This window comes from Dreissena polymorpha, unplaced genomic scaffold (genome assembly GCF_020536995.1).
Source record: "Dreissena polymorpha isolate Duluth1 unplaced genomic scaffold, UMN_Dpol_1.0 chrUn009, whole genome shotgun sequence".
In the NCBI taxonomy this organism is placed as follows: domain Eukaryota; kingdom Metazoa; phylum Mollusca; class Bivalvia; order Myida; family Dreissenidae; genus Dreissena; species Dreissena polymorpha.
This window is the reverse complement of record NW_026273323.1, coordinates 27,571-48,266: the sequence shown is the minus strand read 5'-3', so window position 1 is coordinate 48,266 and position 20,696 is coordinate 27,571. Positions and strand designations below refer to the sequence as shown.

General features: G+C 36.3%; 2 protein-coding genes across 3 annotated transcripts in view; one reads left to right on the top strand and one right to left on the bottom strand.

Moving 5' to 3' along the window:
• LOC127863458 (uncharacterized) overlaps positions 1 to 20,696 on the bottom strand; it is a 95,344-nt gene that overhangs the window by 47,517 nt on the left and 27,131 nt on the right. The window lies entirely within an intron of this gene.
• LOC127863457 (uncharacterized) overlaps positions 5,550 to 20,696 on the top strand; it is a 28,121-nt gene continuing 12,974 nt past the window's right edge. The window contains exons 1-9 of one of the 2 annotated variants that reach the window (XM_052402989.1): positions 5,550 to 6,201; positions 7,247 to 7,314; positions 7,757 to 7,863; positions 9,671 to 9,760; positions 10,374 to 10,517; positions 10,756 to 10,871; positions 11,264 to 11,364; positions 18,732 to 18,823; positions 19,090 to 19,205. In XM_052402989.1, the coding sequence (XP_052258949.1) occupies positions 6,023 to 6,201; positions 7,247 to 7,314; positions 7,757 to 7,863; positions 9,671 to 9,760; positions 10,374 to 10,517; positions 10,756 to 10,871; positions 11,264 to 11,364; positions 18,732 to 18,823; positions 19,090 to 19,205 (1,013 nt within the window). In that variant the 5' untranslated portion in view covers positions 5,550 to 6,022. Of the gene's footprint in view, positions 6,202 to 7,243; positions 7,315 to 7,756; positions 7,864 to 9,670; positions 9,761 to 10,373; positions 10,518 to 10,755; positions 10,872 to 11,263; positions 11,365 to 18,731; positions 18,824 to 19,089; positions 19,206 to 20,696 lie in introns of both variants that reach the window. The other variant, XM_052402988.1, reaches the window with a different exon arrangement.

The following is a 20,696-nucleotide window of genomic DNA, read 5'->3' as shown; positions in this document are numbered from 1 at the left end:
CTATCTAGCTTTCCGATAATATAAACTTTTTGTAACTTTATTGTCCGTCCGGTATTGTTGACAACTCAAATTGGTATTTTATTGCTATTTGACACGGTCACTATCGTATCCATTAATTGAAAACCTGGTTCATTATCTATGCAGTCTGCTGTCGGTGTTAAGCTATATTGGCCTTCAAGCGTAGAGTTAATGATTTTTGATCTTTCCATTTGTAACAAGCGTTGTATACGGCTAAATGGTTATAGAACGACATGTGCGAACTAATGAGGCTATATGTATATCGCTTTCAATTGGAATCATTTCGTTATTAATTCGAATTCTTTAAAAAAAATAATAAATTCGTGCACTAAATCTCTTCCTATTATGCAGTTTCGATTAATGTTCTTTACAATAATGAAATCGTGTATCAGTGTCTGTTTTCCTATTGTAAATGAAAGTGTTTATAAACCTAAAACTTTAAGTCTGTCGCCGCTTACAGATTGAATATTAAGTGAGTATTTACGCATATTTTTACGCGGAGAAATTTGTTTGAATATATTTTCACTTAAAATAGTTATATCACTACCTGTGTCGATTAATCCCCTAGCTTTAACATTTCCTAATTTAATTTAGCACGAGTCAGGATCTTCCGGCATTCTTAACTATGTGGCCCCTAATTTGTTCCCTTCGGTTGGCCTGCGTCGAAAGGACGTTGCCTGTTCTGTTTAAACGTTTCGCTTTTAAAGTTTGTGTATGAAAATGGTGAGCTAGAGAACCAGTAATAATCATTGGTTTGGGGCAATCCTTAATGAAATGGTTGGTTGAAAGATAATTAGGACATTTGTTTCTGAAATCATCTAATTCCAAACGTGGTTGCTGATAAACCGCTCTAACTGTCCTGCAATTTTTCGCGATGTGGTTTTTCTTCCCACCTTTAAAACACCTGCGTGTCAGGACGCGCATGATCTACTTCCATTGGCTGTGGATCATTATTATTTAATTCATATCCCCCGTGACCTTTTCTTATGTTCACCCTTTTTAAGATATTGACGGATTCCGTAAAATTAACCGGATTGCTTCTTATTAATTTATTTCTCACCGAATCATCGAGCAACCCATCGATGAACTGACCTACTAAAATACGTTGCATCGGATCCCTCTCGTCGATTTCACCTTCGCATGCGTCCCTAGCTAACATCAATGAACGTTCCCCATAATTTGCGACATTTTCCCCTGCGCGTTGCTTGACATTCCTTAATAGCTTTAAAGCGTATTGCGGGTCTGTTATTTCCCCGTAACGCATTTTCAACTCAGCTTTTAAGTCAATATATCTTACTTCAGGGTTTGTGGTTAAAAAACGTTTTAAGAATTCACAGACTGTGCCTGCAGCCGTCTGAAATACAATTTTAATTTTCCTGGCCTCATCGCAATTGTGAATCATAAAAAATCGTTTTAGTTCTAACGTCCGATCATGGAATTCCGACGATTTTCCCGAAAATCGTGGTAACTGTGTTAAAGCTGTGTTTGCATATAAAGTATCCGGTACGTTAATTAAACTTTCCGCCAGTACTTGAAAAGGTGTTTGTTGTGATCATGTGGCCATCTTTAGATTATTTTCTTTTAACCGTAACCTTATTTCTTTATCTTAAAATGTAAATACACAGCGCAACCTAAAATGTAGGTATTAACCAGCTCAACCTTAAATATGAGTGCTTAACAATTTGGCAACCAGGTCCATGTACTGAGATTAAAAAAAGGTTCTGACCTGACTTCGGCTTGCGTGACAAAATGCCCTCTCAGCTATGTGCTTCCGGTGAACGTTTCTCAGGAGAGCTCCACCGATATATGCGTGACCTGTAATTATTAAACTATATTTAGAATATATAGTAAGAATGATTTGTGTATCACTTAACAATTATTAATTAAATCTCTATAATAATAAACATATAAAATGGTCGTCGCCGCTGCTCGTCGTTGTCTTGATGGTTTTCTGCTGCTCCCGTCGCCCGTTGTCTTTGTTGCTGAAAGAGAGTTTATCAATGTCGTCGCTGCTTCCCTAGCGTGTCGATGAAATAATGTTCTGTAAAAATGAATGGTTACTGTTGTTCGTCGTAACGCCCCACTCGTCGTTAAAATAATGTTCTGTAAGAAACATGAATGGTAACTGTTTTTCTGGCCCCTTTTCCGGTGTCTTGACTGCCTGCAAACTTTAAGTATCCTTCGTCACGGCACCAAAAATAGATATCCACATGTGGCACTTCTACCCTTATGTGAATATATTGGTGTTCAAAGGTTCGTTTGAGTCGCGTTGTGTAATTTTTTTGTTTTGACTTAAATGTTCCAGGTCCGTTTAACTGATCATCAGTTTGCAAAATAAGGCAACAAGTCTTTTTCTAGAATATATCAACTTTTATTCTTGGTTAAATGATCGTATAGATTGTATTGTTCTGTATATTATACTTATTAAATAATTGAAACAAGATAGAAGACAAGAAATAAACAAGATACTCCAACTAACACAAATATAATCCGTCCAAAAAGTAAATGTCCGTCTCTCCTGCACTTTTCCCGTGAAGCCGCTAAATTGGGAAGTTCACAGTGCGATTCGCTATCAAAGTGGCTCGATCTTTGAAAAGATACCCCTCGTTTCTTACTACTGCTTTTATAAATGCTTATATAAACGGTCATGTTCCAGAAAACGTGATGGTTTTAGTAAGTAAACAAAACTTTCCATCACCCTGTCAAATTGGAGTATTTGTGTATCCTAACCCCAGTGAACAAGCAGTTCGTGACCGTTTTAACATCGGTCTGACCGCCAAATAACCAAGGCTAAGAGCATCCCTACATGTATGATAGTTCGAATTGAGTTCAGTCAGCTTACTAGGACAAAAGTGTTACACTTCGCAAATTCAAATTTTGAAATCAGTAAGCACATGCCAGTCGTTCCGTTAGGTTTGAATGGACCGTTTCAAAAACGGAGGGGGATGCCTGTAAATATTTAAAAAATGCCGACTAGAACTTTCAAGACTGCAGTAATAATTTCAGATGGATTTGTTGTAGATTTTTTTGTGTTTATAATTGTACATGAAGCGTTAATAACATTTTTGTTTTATTGAATAATTAACAAATGTGAAATTTTGAACTACACTGTGTGCCTTATACCCTATGACATTTGCAGATGGACTCGTCCGTTTAGGCCATGAATGCGCCAAGAACATTACAAAACGGGGGCGCGCAAAGGGTACTTCTTTATTTCGACATGTATTTTTCAACACCGGTTCCAGTGTCTGATCAGAGGTTCGGTGCAACTAAAGTTAGTACTCCGACAAAGAGTACGTAGAACCCAATCAAACAAATAAATGATCTTGCAGACCCAATGACGACAACTGAACATTTTAGAATCATGTAATAGACCGAAAATTCGGACACAATGTGTCACAATAGTTATAATAAAAATGTAAAGTGTAGAATGCTATCAATGTTATAGACCAGTCTATATCAGTTGATAATGATACTCTTTAGGAATGTAACATTTATAAATATTGTGCTAAACACAACAACAATAACATATACTGTACTGTTGGTATGACACATTTCTTATCAATAACATTTCTATTTGTATACATTCAAAACAAGCTGTCACCACCCCCTTTGAAATTTAATATACACTTGATTGATATGAAAATCATGCGTATGTATGTGTACATATATGTCTTTCAGAATCACAAAATAACGTTGCAACTGGTACGACTTATAAATGCACGAGTATGCTCCAGAGTGAAATTTGTACATTACATGCAAGAAGAAGAAGACTGCCTAACCGATAAAGCTTTCAACAGTTATTTGAGACAAGTAGCCAAATGTATTTGTATTGTTCTTATTAATCCCGACCACCCCCTTAAAATCCTAAACCTTTCAGTTGGAAATGAAATAATAATAATGAAATAAATGCACATGTACTTGTAAACAATTTTCAGATCCTTAAAAGAAATGCAGCTGGCGAAGTTTCAGCTAAGGTGTTTGAGCCAGTGTAAGCCAACATTCGAAGGTGGCAAATAGGCGATGTATGCATGACACGCATTATTTTATTATAATAAGGTGTGTCCAGAGAATATGTCCGATTACATTTAAAATAATTGAAATTCTCTTAATTAAGACTCGTGCTTGAAATGAAAAGAGCATGATACTGCAAGACACAATTTATGAGAACAAGGCTAAAATCTCAGAAAGATGTAAACGACAAGCCGCTATTGAATAATACACTATTCATAGATTTATTAGTGTTTTTTTTCAGAACCAGATACCAGATAAGTAATGTTGAGAAACGTGTAACGTACATGTTTAAAGTTTGCTATCTTGTTAAAATAGGTCTAATACTAGTACCACATCGGGCCAGCGTGACTCTTGACCAGCCTACGTTTTCGCGCAATCTGGTTGGGACATACCGTGTCCGCTAATGATACCACTTAACCTTGCGTTACTTTAAAGCGGACAAGGTAGCGCGAATGCACTGGCTGGTCGGGGACTACACTTGAATCATATTGCATAAGACCCATTTTCGCATGAAGCGATAGGTTTTGTCAGTGGCTTGTACATACACTGTCATTGCAAACTTAAAATAGTTAAAACAATAAATATCTTTTAAAAAAGATATACGGCGTTGATTGTGGTTGGAGTTTGCGAAAGGTAAAGAGTTCAATGAATGAGATCAAGGATAGCGAATGTCTTTTTCTGTGCAGTTCTTAGCTGCATCACGCGCAGTACTGCATGTTACGCGGAGTTTTCGCGGCTTATTTTACATTATAACATATTGCTGGTCATAAACCTATAGATACAAAACAGAAAACCAAAAGAAGAATGGAATTGAAATTAAAGCATATGAGTAAACCGGCCACACGCGAAGTATCCGTACATATTTTAAATATTTATACGCGCGTTCTTCGAACAAACCTGTTTTAGTGGTTTGTCGGGCATTGCTATTTGATTTGATTATTAACAGTATCGAGAATCATCGCGCTCATGCTTAATACATTAGTCAATATTGTGGAATAATTCTTGTTAATTAATTAAAAATAATATTTATCATGGTATTGTTGAAAACACATTAAGAATCTATTATTGACATACCATAATCATATCGCTGAATATCTTCATTGAACATCTTTCTGGTCTTAAGAAAATTCAAGTTCACCTAGTTCACGCGATAGTGTCTTTATTATATAACGATTATTTTACTGGCCACGAACTCAGGTCAGCACATAAGGTAGTCGTGAAGACGCAGCGATGACCTGTAAATAAACTCTGACATTCACACACACTGACCGCGAACTGACCCTGATACCTCGCGGGTTGAAATGCATACATTAAAGTGAGGCCACGCTTCCACTGCTCTTTATACTTTTACATGTTAACATGTTGACAGGCATATGGAAGTCAGTACTAGATATGAGAACATAGCCTTTAATTAAAAACGCTATCGCGCTAGCAATCCTCTGAAAATAAAAGGTGCACGCACAAACTGTATTGATGTCAAGATTGAGTGTAAAACTGTTCTATCTATTGAGCCTTTTCATTCGAAATAAAATTGTTTCATGCTGAACACGCAGTAAAACAGTGTTACAAAGACGCGGACATGTTTCCAGTGTTCTGTCGGTATGCTCAAATCAGCCTATGGGATAAATAAAGTGTATTCATTCTGACCTAGCCGCGGGAAATTATATTTGAATTTTATTGGACAGTTACAAAGGTCAGGTAAGGTGAAAAGCTGGCGTATACAGCTACGCCAAAAAAACATTCACATGTTTACGCAGATTTCAAATATATCATACGTGAAATTGATTTGTTGTTCTTAGGTATATTCAGTACATCGTTCGCTGTACTGGAATTTTTCTTACCATGGTATTGAATGATGTCTAGTGGGTCGATCAATGTGTGTGTACTACATATTACAGAACAGTAATCAGAACGGGCATTGTGTACACCAAGTACACATCTACTGGCATCTTCTTATCTCTTAGTCCTGAATTATTTATCTCTAGTTTGTATGTCTATAAATTTAACACGCTTCCTTCACAATTGTGTTACTTGTCCGTCGTGGAGTGCCCTCGTTGAAATGTTAACCAGTGTGGCTTTCCTACTAAGCTGCCATGGGCTGCTGGCTGTGGTGACAGCTGCAGACGTTCATCTGTATGTCAGTCCCACGGGCTCTGACCTCAACAACGGGTAAGCTTTCATCAACTTAAATTATGCTACTATAAAATAATCCACATTTATAGCTAATAGTACTTTCCCTTCTGTAGCAACTCGATATTCAGCATTTATAGATTATATATATATATATATATATATATATATATATATATATATATATATATATATATATATATATATATATATATATATATATATGTGTGTGTGTGTGTGTGTGTCCTTCTCGTGCTCTCTACTGTCGTTCGCTGGGGCGTAGCACTGGATTATTTCCATATTGATCATCGTCTTCTTTGTATAGGCTTTTATTATCCTTGGTCCGATTGCATTCCACCCGAAGAACGCTTTCTATGCCGATTTGATACGCACTATGGCTTTTCCCTTGGTGTGTCCTGCTCATTCCCGGAAAACAGCAGATACTCACCGGAAGTCAGTCGCTTCTTGCAAAAAAGTCTATCTAGATTCGCTGATTCCTAGGATGGGGAGGTTGGCCTTCCTCATTTCTGCGGTCACTTGAGTTGTCTTCCCGGTCTCCCCGGTCTTCCACATCTATAGCTCCTAGATATACACCATCTTTAAATACTAGATAACCGCATCAATACAGATAAACTATAGTTTTTCCTCATAGCTATAGAAAATATATACTATTATACGTACACCATCTACAACTATAATTGATACCACATCTATAGCTGCAATATATACCACATGTTCTCTGTATACAGCATCTATAGTTACTAGAAATACTGCATATATAGCGTCTAGATATACCGTATATTAAGCTTCTAGATATATCACATATATAGCTACTATATGTAGCTACATTATTGCCACTACAATATTGCCACTTGGTATACCATATATATATATATAGCTGCCAGATAAAACACAGCTGTAGCAATATAATGCACCACATCTAGATAGCAACTAGGTACACTTCATTGGTATATCTACGACATATACCACATCTGCAATTACCGGAAGTGACACAATCACTACATCTACTCGCCTAGTATTATAAATTAAATCATTCCGTATATTTACATCCTATTTTTAGTAGAGATGCAGCAACCCCCATCAAAACGATACAACATGCGATTGCAAGCCTCATTGGAGCTCAGTATTCCAGTGCGTATACAATTGTATTTGAATACTTGTGTACATCAAAAAGAATTAACTGTTGCTTGTACTATGTTGCAGCAGTTTTTTTCATAGTTGCTGCTATGGTTTTGCTGAATAGGCGCACTCATTCGTCAGACAACGCAGAATGATTTTGTTTTAAATAAATTTCAAGTGAGTTGAATGTCTTATAAAGTCTTATTGAATCTAAGTATCTCATCATGTCCTAAGTTTTTATTGAATACTAGGATTATTGTCATTATATAGATTTATTATCGAGTATTATGAATAATATGAACAAATATGGAAAATATTTGAAAATTACAATGCAAAATAACACAAAGGCCTGAAATACAATTTGGCTTCACTTTTATTTTTCTTGAGGATTTAACCTAAGAAAATGAATGATAAATGAGATGAAATACCTTTATCGTTTGATCCAAACTTCCAGCGGCCTACATCGAGTTACTGAAAGGTCATCACGATCTTGCTGCAACGTTGCAGATTAACGTCAGTAACGTCGTCATACGTTCGTATCAACGGCAGGCTGTATACGTGGTAGGTATACTACATTCGGTTCAATGTCAAGTTGTATCCGAAACATCTGCATACGTTCGTATCAGTAGGAGGCCTCATATAAGAATGTGCATTACGTCCGACCAACGTCAGACCATTATACGCGGTAGATTGATCTTAGGGTAATATACGTGCTATGGGCATATACTCTTCATAACGTCAGCCCATATAAGTTAAATGTATATTATATTGTCGCATTAATGTCAGGCCGTATTTGTGGTATGTAAAGAACGTTCGTATCAAATGCAGGTCAAATACAGGTCAAATACGTGGTAGGCACCGTATTGCTTTGAGGTAAACAGGTAAAACTCGAAGGTCCATGTTAAATGGGCGTCGTGTCAGCAGACTATATTGATAATGCTTGGTCCTATGATAATACAATGTTGTTTTTTTATTTCTTGGGATAACGATAAAACGCCTATTGATTTTGGAGTCATCAAGTAAAAGGTCAGAAACTGACACAGAAAATTCGTTTAGGCACTATTAGTATAGAACGCTATAACCTACAATGAGACTTGGTATAGTTGTTACATGAAAGAAAAGACGAAATAGTAGGGTTATACTACAGATTTTAAATTCAATGTCACATGAACTGAATCAATAATTATGTTTCTGATTGATTTCTAGAGAACGCTTTAACCTATGATCATCTAAATTGGTAACTTGGGGAAAAGAATGAATCTTTTTTTTGTGTGAAACAAGTCAAAAGCCACGGTTAAAGTTTCTAGTTTCAGGGTACATGTTTCCGCACAATATCTATCATTGACATACCGTTGTAAAGTGGGTATTTGGTTAGCAATGAATATGCGTATACATTTTGAGGTTATCATGTTCAATATCAAGGTCATAGGGACTTGTATCATTAATATGGTTTCCTCGCAATATTTACATCTGTGGATCACTCTGTGACTCGTAGTAATCTTAATTGTCATTATGGTTTCTTGTGAGTAAATAAAGATACCTACTGATTTTGAGATCAACAGGTCAGAAATCAAGGCTACAAAGGCTTGACAAAACAAATTCCTCATCTATGATCATGCAAATAAGTATAGTGGTTACTGTGTGGAAAGGTTAATGCCTTTTACGTTTGGGATCATTAGGTCAAAGGTCATGTTTCTAAGCTGGTTATTGGGCAGGAAAGGAAGATGCTCGTTGATTTTTATGTCAAAAAAGATCACAAAGGCTTGCAACATAGAACTAGAATCCACACAATATATAGAGCATTCACTATATCATACAAATAAGTAGTCCGGGTGGTATTGGCAAAAGATAATTTAGAATATTATTTCAAATGAAGCAATCAAATATCAAGGTCACAAAAAGGGTTTGCCGTAATTCGGGAAGCATACATATTTATCGAACATCTACTTTTATATCGAGTTAAAATATTTTGCCAGCAAACGATAGCGTAAAGAAATTTATTCATAAGCGAGTACAATAACATGTGGTTTGTGACGATTGTCAGACTTGTATGTATGAAATGATCTTACGCGTTACACATTTTACACTAAGGTTAATGTAAACAACGTCATCGGATCGTTTTTCGCCATCCACTTGGTCCATCCAATTTTGATTTTAAGGTTTTTGAAAAACAGAGATAGGTAGCGTCAGTGCTCCCTTAGGCGTTCGATGAATTGGATAGAGTACTGCAGCATCGTATTGGTCTGTTTGCATGTAAGATCCGCATTTAATGTCGATGTTTTGAAAATATTTATCAACACGACAATATTCAATTATTAATATTAAGCATATTGTAATTCTGTATTTATAATGGAATGTTTCCCTTCAGACGGGCGGTAAACCAATCGAAAGCCGGAATTTTAAGCACATAACCGACCACGACGTTCTTGCCAAGTTGCCACCCAATGCACGACAGCACGTAAGTCTAGTTACGTTTAGTTAAAACCTAATTTTTTAAGCTCGATTGAACGCCTCAGGCTTATTAAAACGATCTCGAGTCCGTTTCCTGGGTCTAGAACCAGTACTTGATGGCTTTGGGGAGATCTGAAGAACCCTCAGTGGGGATCGAACCCGTGACCTGCAGGTCGCTAGGCGGACACCATATCCATTGCACTTCAGCGACATAAGTCTACATAATTAACCATTATTAATGAATGTTTAGATGAAATGCCATGTGTGATCGCAGTTATCGCCTCCGATCAAAACAATTTTGTTCAAACAATGGTCATACTTGAAAGTATTATCTTTATATGCAATAGAAGCCAATCATTGCTTGTGGATGTTAAGTAATTAATTTAAAACGAGTGTATTCAAAACCGCACGTTTATCGTGTTACGAATTTTCAAACAAGTGCATTTTGATGCTTTCGAGGTTGGATGAATAGACATAGAGCCTTTACCAATAAGTGTTTAGGTGTTTAACTGTTCATGGCAAAGCCTGGTTCCGTTTGTTAAAGCGGTACGTTTCGATATATTCATATATTTAGCGTATGATACCGTTACACCACAATTGACGAGTGAATCAATGTATAGATCCGAGTGGTACATTTGCCTGATGTGGGTATCACTAACTACGGAACAATTCAAGAGTTCGGATTTAACGGACTTCAAAACCCAGCGCAGATAGAAGTGTTCTACAATGGGAAACCGCTTCACGTTGCACAGTGGCCAAATGAGGCAAGTTGAAAAGATTGAGAGATATAAGTTGGTGGTTGTTTTGATTTTTAAATGTATTAAATGTATGCTTTCCAGATGAAATACCGTGACCGAGAAGTTTGGTACGTGTATGTACAACATAAAGCGCCGTCGCAAGCGTCCGTTCAACACTTAATAAGCGCTCTTTAAATACTGTACACATTTCGGTTAACGTGTGCGATGAAATTTACTTTCACCGGTCCTTAAAATGCATCGCCAGGGTTTCATCAACATAATTGAGGTTCCGGACGGTCCTAACGGTACCAGGTTCCGGTACAACTCGTCGGTACCAGCGAGATGGGCCAAAGAGACGGACTTGTGGGTATACGGCTATTGGTAAGAATCACACAGACAACCAAGCTATTGGCTTTTGGAATGTACATGTGTGTTAAGCTATGCAAGTATAGAAAGCAAGTACTAAACTGAAGTATCTTGTATAATTAATTTTACTCGTTTTTAATTCAAAGGTTTTTATCACAAACAATACGCTATTTCCTGGCACATTCATAAACAAATATACCAGTGCCGTTATGTGATTCACACGTTTTAGGCTATATAAATTGTGATACATAGGTTTATATATTTGTGAAAATATCAGGCGGCATGAGGTCGTTAAGCCTTGGCTATCTTCAATTATTTCAGGGTTAATTAGACATTGATTGATATAAGGTTCCCAACCGATAACGTTTTAGTTCATCGTACAGTTGTAGTTGTAATCTCTGTTACAGGTACTGGAGTTGGGCGGACAGGTCGGTGAAGGTTGCAAGTCTTAATGCCTCGACGAACACCGTGACTGTGGTAAAGAACCCACTGTACGGACTTAGGATTGGTAAGATAGCTTTTCACTTTTCAAGAATTTATATTCCCACACATTTGAAGCCTGTTTTGTGATTCGTTTACTTCTTTGGTATTGTTTAATTTGCCATAGAGAAAGGTCCACCTGCTACAATCTTAAGCTGGTGAAACTTAAGGTTTACTTTGTTTATGCTAGAATTGAGAAACTTATGCCGCAACGGGTGTCTTAGAAGAGGTTATATACTATCTTACTAAAAAAGATGTTTACACAAATAGTATGTTGACGAATTAACATCTAGAAAAATATTATTTATTGCGACCATTTTCAGACATAAAGTGATTTATATATCATTAAACATTCTTCGTTCATCATCACGATTTCGTTTAAGATCTAGAAAATACGACACTGACGTTTAAATCGCTATAACGTGCTTTAAAACATTAATATTTAAAGCTTGTTAGACCTGATTAACAGCTTAAATAATAATATTGAGATATTACATAAGCTATATCAAAATGAGTTTTCGTGATCGAGATGTTTACCAAGGCGTGTGGTGATGTGTTCTTCAATGTACGTAAACACATAAAATCCTTGCCGAGGTAAAAGACAAGTATGCACTGGTGCCAGTTTATGGAGAACTATGACAATTGCAAAACGTGTGTACACAGCGCCCTATCGCATTTACCTGGGTCCGGTTTAATGAAAAACTACAAAACCCGACTGTAGTCGGTTGACTGTGTGGTCGACCGACGCTCGTCGGCCGCCAACTGACCACTCATCGCGTTCAAGGAGCAAGTTGCCGCGACTGTGGTCGCACGACGGTGTGGTCAGTCGACTGCGGTCGTGGTAGTCGCTATTTTTAGGAAAATTACCACTTCCGCCATCAACATCCGACGGCGAAAATACACACGAAAAATGGAAGACGAAGACAGCAACGATTCGAGTGTCATTCGTGGTCCAAAAAAGAGATGGATATCCTTTTAGAGCTTGTTATCGAGAACAAGAACCTGCTGCAGGGAAAGAACGGGCAATTGGTGACCGAGGCAAACAAGCGGAAAAAGTAGCAGGAGATTGTGGCAGCCATAAACGCGTGTGTGGTGGCGTTGAGGACAGCAGACACATGTAAAACAAAAACTACGGGACATAAAGAGGAATGCACTAGACTGACCACTCTTCGCGTTCAAGGTACAAGAAGTAGATCCCCAGACAGTCTGCGACGGTGCCAAGACCGTCTGGGTACCTGCACTAGACCTTCAAACAGTCTGCGACGGTGCCAGACAGTCTCTCAGACATGCGGGGCACCTACAGGGGACTCCCAGACAGTCTGCGACGGTGCCAAGACAGTCTCCCAGACCGGCGAGGCACCTGCAAAGGACTCTTATACAGTCTGCGACGGTGCCAAGACCATCTGGGCACCTGCAGCACCAGTAGGAGACTCCCAGACAGTCTGTGACGGTGCCAAGGCCGTCTGTGCACCTGCAGGAGACTCTCAAGCGACAAACAGTCGTGGTGTGAGGGGTGGACTGCGGTCGCTCGACAGTATGTCGAACAACGCGCGGTCGGTTAACGATCGTTGCTCTCTATTAAACCCGGTTATCGTCGCACGACGATTATTCGCTTGTACAACCATAGTCGCCCGACCATGGTCGCTCTCATTAAACCGGACCCTGGCCACCGGACTCCGATACGAGTCTTCAGTAGTTAACAGTTACAAAGAAATATACACCATTTAGTTATATAATTTGTAATTTCGACCAGTCAAATATCTCCACACATAGTAACAATGTTGAGAGATTATGCACCTGCTTATTTGAGCTCGGAAACGTGTATATGTCGTGCATGGACTCCCGTTAGCAAAACGTATATGTACATATTTTTCTTTGACGTGTTTGTTCGATTATCATCAAAAGGCTTTTTTCACGTATGCTTGAGTAATCTAGACAATTGTTGAATACTTGAAACTTCACAGAAGAAACAAGTATCATAATCATAATATTTTAGTCACCTACTCATTCGTGTATAGAAGGCATAAACGTTTAACTCAGACAGCAAACATTTCATTGATATTACAAATATTATTATAGCGATTATAGTAATTATTCTTATTGATTTTAATCTTGAAGATCTTTTTCCCCGAATATTTAGTCCTTATGAAGGCCTTAATCTGTGGATAAAATTTGTGACATAACTTATTGCTTTGTTGTAATATATTTAAACGAATAAACTATACACAGTCCACTGAAACAATAGAACGTGCCGTTATAATATGATCTTTATCCTCACACCCTTAAACATATTAACTTTTTTTATATGATAACTGTATGTACAATAATAATGTTCAAGCCTAAGGACTAACTAATGTTTCGTTTAAAATAGGTAGTTTTCAACCATGCTTTACACAGGTTTTATTAACATCTACCTCACGCTGTATAAAGCTGTAACAAAAATCATTATACTATTCTCCCCGAGATTGTTTTCTATCTCTTAAAATGTGTTAGAAGTACGACGTGTTGTAACAAATATCTTTTAGACTGATTTTCAATCAAAGTTTAATGAAAAAAAGCATCGAGCAATTTTGTACAAGAACACCAATACATCATTCTAATAAATTAATTCCATGCAAACAAATAATAATCAAGATGGAACATTTGAAGTTGAAATACACATTCATAGCGCAACATCATTGTAATAATAAAGTCGCTTTTCTATAATAATGCTAATGTTATTTCTGCTTATTTCCATGTTCCTTCCTTATAACATGTAACTAATTTCAAGTAAGTGCATTGAATAATCTGCTTGACATCGATTACGTTTATCTTCGATGTTTTGATTCTGGACATGATTGCTTTGTCATATTCTGTTTATTTCAACATACCTTACATAAGCAACTTTTGAACGCTGAGGTCACACAACATATCTGTGTGTCAAGTATATCTTATATATCCTGACATATAAAGCAAATAAAAAAAAATGAGGGGTTTAAATATCCTGTATATAAAAGTATATAGTATATGGCAGATTTAACAATACGTGTACGATTCAGACACATGACTGTATGTTAAAGACATCACTTAAAATCGTTCTGATGAAAGCAAATATTTTGAAATAGCTTAGTTGCTTCATAACATTAGGATATGTGCCATTATATGTGACCCTAATGTATATATGATATTAAAAGTATAAGCATGTTATTCTAATAAAATAACTCCACATTACAACAGTTGTCATATTATAACATTACTGGTGGTGTATGTTCTTTACGAACTTCATTATGTCTTGCACGCGTGTTATGTATTTTGTAGATGCGATTAACTTTTATGTGAGTTTAAATCGCCTCTTGAATTCTTCTCCTTTTTATGTTCGAGTTTATCGAGAACAAGATGTCATAGTAAAGCATAAACTACAATTAGTGCATACTTGCGACCTAGGGCATATTTTCTTGATCCAGGCTACTTTACACTTGTTATAATATAAAAGCTATTTTTAAGTTTCAAAGCACATTTTAACAGAACAATGTAAGCTACAATAATGTGCCTTTAAACGCAAAGAATTCCAAATCGCAAACGATGTTTTGATATTTCAATTGCATAATACACTTTTTTATTAAAATGGTTTCCACTGTACTTGTTTAACAACTATATACAATTTAACGCCGACATAGTAAAGCATTCAATACATATTTCGTTCGACCTTAAATCCTTACTTTAATGTTTCTCGACTTGCTTCTGCCGAATTTTTTCTGAAGATATTAATCATCATGGCAGAACCTTATTAGCGGATCTCATGCGGTTGCTTTACTTTTTCGCACTCCCTATGTGACTGAACGGCTGCACATATTGATTAACACCTATCAACATGACGTTTTACCACCAAAATATGTACTGTGAATAACGTATGACCAGTGATGTCTTCCATTTTAGCCAAATGCCTATTTCTGTGAACTAATAACGCTTCTAAATTCTAGTGGGTCAGTTCTGCCTACCATTTTCATTTCTTAATATAATTTTTCAATTGAATCCCTTGGTTACCAGCGGTCCGGATTCTCTAGCTCAACGACTGTTAGACAAGGAACTTGCCAGCCCATTGGATCTTTTTTCACTAACTGTTATTTAGTTATATTTTCACTTAATGTTGATGCTGGATTTGGTCATGCACATTTTAAGTTAGGTGTATCATTCCGATCCGTCCAAATAATGGCCAATCTCCCTACTCAGCTGCTTGGGGAAGTAATGAATCGTTGTGTTCGTAAACACGGGTATAATTATTTTTTCACAGAAACCGTTCTTACAACTGTTTATTCCGAATTCGTAAAAGCCGACCCTACAATAAAGAAGCTAGCATACCTGTATGAAGACACGACAAAGGAACATTATGACGATAAAGAGACCCGCCCGGTCTTTAGCGATAAATAAACAGCATTAAAAAGGTATGTCATCAAGATCGAATTGCTGAATTGTCTTCTATTTTTATATTTGACCCTCAATCTTGTGCTTGTTTTAGTCCTACCCTTGTGAATGAAACAATGCGTTTTCTTCTTTCTGGTCGTCTATTCCTGTCGGTGTTTATCATGGATCAATTCCAGGTCCGTTTCTGTTTAACATATATAATAGTATATAGAATCTATTGTTTTTCAGCTAAGTCTTAATGAATAATCTCTCGCAAATAATTGCTTTGTCAAATGCAATCCGTCTTAGTTTTACGAAAACGAAATAAATAAAAGCATTCAATGACCGTCCGGTTTTGCAAGGTCATCCTGTTAGGGTCGCACATATCGGAGGCGAGTTTGCAGTCTTGGCCAAGATCGAAAATGACGTTGACATCATCACAAACAACATCAAGAAAGCCATGTGTCATCGGCCTGAACTAGTCAAGTAAAATCCATGATTTACGACCGAAATTATGGCCCATGCGACAGAAAGACGGGCACTTAGGCATTAGAAGTAAACAGGGCAGATTACCAGAAAGCCGAAACGAAGGTGACGATTGAAATGAAAGAAGCAAGGAAAATTAGGTTCAGGAGCAATGTCACAACATTAACCAATCGAAAATAATTCGAAACGGCATTCGAATCCGCCATCTTGGATGTGGATGTGATCTGACACTGTATATTTTCAAACCCATCGTTAACAGCAATAGTCGGGAAAAACGTGGATCATGTCATATAAATTAACACTCAAACGAAATTTAAGTTAATGTCTTCATTAACCCTTACTATTAGTCTGTCCAATTTGCAGGTTTACCCTACCAAATGGCGGACAATATAATTACAATTTTATGAATTTAGCGGATCTGTAGTCAATATGTAAGATGTTGGCACCAAATTAAAGAGGCGTTGGTTTGATTTCACTATCCCTTGTAACCACACAATCGAGTGTCAAGAGGGCGATGGTTATACATAACATGTCGGCGCCTTGCACAATCTAGTAAACGCACAGTCAAAATGCTAAATATGACCTTAAAAATCACAAAAACAACTTAAACCCTATTTCTATACCCTCAGGAGAGCCCAAATTGTTATATGTTACGTATTTTATGCCCCATTCAGCTTTCAAAAGCCACCTAGAATTGGTTTTATGGTGGACAATGGCTTTGGATAAAATCGTGTAAAAATCAGAACAATGTTTAAGCGAATTATATATTATTCATTCGTCCGTCCTTCTATCTTTCCGTTATTATATTCGGCCGCCCACCAAGCTTCATTTGCGAAGATCGAACCTGGAGGTATTGAAGTAATTCAAATTAAACTTGATATTACGATAAAGAGCTTTAATGGATGGGCAGAGTTATTGCCCTTTAGTTATATGTGTTGAGCAATGCATGACTCCTTAAAGACTAGTATTAACGGGATTAAATACAACTGTTCATGCCCCATGGTAGGGTGGCATATAGCAGTAGAACTGTCCGTCCGTCTGTCTGTCCGTCCGTCCGAAAACTTTAACATTTGCCATAACTTTTGCTTAATCGAAGATAGTAACTTGATATTTGGCATTTATGTGTATCTCATGGAGCTGCACATATTGAGTGGTCAGGGCCAAGGTCATCCTTCAAGGTCAAATGTAAAAAAAACAAATGCAAGGGAAGAAATAAGCTTTAAAGGGAGATAATTTCTATTTATCATTTTGCAGGTACAGATCATTTTTACAAGATTAGAAATATTGTTATTATATCCCTTTAAACAATATTACTTCCCTTGTAAAAAAAATAAAAAATATAATAAATCAAAGCGGCGCAGTAGGGGGCATAGTGTTTCTGACAAACACATCTCTTGTTTAAACTGATATTAAAAAAAAAATGCATAGTACACAATGAAAACAAGAACCACACGTTTTATCAGTTTTGTTCTTGTAAAAAGTGATTTTAAAATTTAACGTTTTATATATGCATGTATGTTTATATATATATATAAAGAATAAATGTAAAAGGGACTGTCAACCACGATGACGTAGAAAAGAAAAGATGTAAAATACCGTATTCTTTTACAATTATTATTTTTTTATTGATTAAAATATCACGACTGGTATATTACATAACTTGAAAAAAGTTGGTAAGTTTTCATATATTCAGTATATTTGGTAATAAATTGTACTGGGTATGTCTACCAGGTCACTACCAGTTACATATAAATAACGCCAGTAGATTGATCATCATCGTCACGTGGTAAACCCAGGAATGCAAATTGTGCATGCGTAGTGAATTGTATATATCTAATATAGAAAATTATAAATCTACTAGCGTTATTTATAGTGTGTATATCGTTATGTCGCCTATTTTCGCGATATACTTTCGATTTCACATCGCGAAATTTTATGACCAAATATACTGAAAATATTAACTTTTTTTAAGTAATGTAATATACCAGTCGTGATATTTTAATTAATATAAATAAATAATTGTAAAACATACGGTATTTTAGAACTTTTCTTTTTTCGTCATATTGAAAGTGTTTTGATTTTAGTCTTGGTATTGATCTTTTCGAAGTCCCATTTCATAGTGGACGTTTAATGTGCAGGCCATAACTCAAAACGAAGTTCAGGTATACACATGAAATTTCGTAGAGGACGTTTTGAGTTCAAGAACCATATCTCTGTTTGATTTTTTGTTATTGAGTCAAAAACTAAAATTTTTGCTTGAAGCAATGCATAACTTTTGGATCGAAACAATCATTCGGGGCAAGGGAATTAGCCGGGTGGTACAAATAAGGTACGAGGAACTTATCAAAGGTCTTTATTTTCTTATTGTTTTCTTGTAAATCAAATAATTCACCACGACTAAATCTGCCAGATACCAAGAAGTAACGAATTATACGCTATGGGCAGTTTTGTGTCATTTGTTAACATGAATATCAAAGCTATCGAGAACAATGCTTATTTGAAATAATTGTATTTTTCTTTGCCATTAAGGTCATTTTGGAGGGCCTCTAGAACAAGTTCGCAGTGATGATCAAGGAGGCTATTTCCGCTTCTACAACGTGTTCTCGGAGCTGGACCAGCCTGTGAGTCACTACGAGTTGTATCTCTTTAATCAAGCATTGATCTCTTTTTCTTGTTTGATAGGGATATTGTGTACGATGGTTTTGGAGTAAACGTGTTCAACCACAATAGATCTCTACTGACCAACCAATTGTTATTTTTCAGAATAAACAATTGACTAACATCAAACATCTATTAATATTGCGATTACCATGATCTTTAAGACATAATACATTTTTTGTAACGCATTGTTTACGAAAAATGTTGTAGTACACAATTCGCATTTTAGGGGGAATATTACATGGACAAGAACTCTGGTAATCTCTACGTGTGGATGCCAAATAAAGACGGTAACATCAATTCCTCTGACATCACTTACGTCTCCCTAATAAACGACTGTATCAAGTAAGTACCGATATGCGTCTCTAAAAGCTGCATACACAGATTGCGAAAACAAACAACAACAAAAAACAATTGTTTAAAATCCTCTCAAATAAGCTAATAGTTGAAAGGACTGCTGTTAATAAGATTTATGATATATAATACAAGTTCCCAGGATTAGTCATTCTCGTGCATTCTAATAGGTCAACCACAAAAGCGCTCCAAAGCACTGTTAAGCTTCTTGAAAGGTGTTAGTTGTTATTATTTAACACTAGTGACCACTTTGGTGAACTGACCTAGTGAATATACTTTCTGAGTTCCTGTGTTAACAAACACTACGTTTAAAATAACAAGCTAAACTGAATGTATCCGCTCCTTACGCGGAAGACATTGGTTCAATCCAATTATGATTTTAAAATGCATTAAAATAATATTATACAACCACAAAAAAACTCAAGTCTGTTTAAAGAAGAGCTTTTCCCAACATGTCGTTTAGGCGAATATAATTATTGTATGCGTATCCTATTAAAAGATGCTTTATTAACTGATTTGGGCGAGTGAAGTAGTCGTGCTATTGCTATAAATTCTCTTTGGTCTTATCTTTATTTTACTCACCATTTATGACGAAGCAATTTAAATTGTTTAAAATATATCCATTCGTGTTGTTTTGCAATACCATGAGTTTCAATATAGCACTTGTCCTATTTAATATGTATGCAAGAATATACAACTAACAATTATTCGGATAAGTTAGAATGATTTATTTTAGAATGTACATTTCACGTATTGCGTTTATGGAAAATATGTAGAAAATGTCAATTGACCAGTTCACGCGTGACGTCACGTGCACCTGCGTGTTAACATCCGGACTGCATTGGTAGACAAAAGAAAGACACAATCAATGGGGAGAAAAAGAGCGTGATCGTTTATATTTAAACGATTATATTTAGATTTTATTTTTCCATATGCCAACAAGTTGTTCTACTTTTAATACTGAAACAAACAAACAAAATAAAACAAGCAATAAATAGGTCAATTCCAAATAAAAAACATATACAAATTAACCATAATGGTAGATCTTATTTGTCTGGGCAGGGACCTATACCCTGGTCTGGGAAAACTAACACGTGGACACATAAAATAAACTTTTAATTTAATGCAATATTTTTCATTTTATTGTTTGCATCAATCTTAAAATCGTGTAAGCCTTTGTACTCCGGTGTTTAATTGCCCCTTTGTTCTGCATAATCCGATTATCTCGTTTCGATCAGATATTGTCCAACTAACAACATGTTGTCATCAACCACACTGGGTGGCAGATGACAGTCTGGTCATTAAACACAATTGATGATGCAACCATGTCTTCACTTTCTGGTAGTATTAAGTAGTTATTTGGTTGAATAATTTACCGCCGACATACTTAACAGTTGCTTAAATTGATGTTTAATACATATTGATAAAATTTAATGTCTATAGATTATCGAAAATTTTACACCGTAAAGATACTAGCTCGTT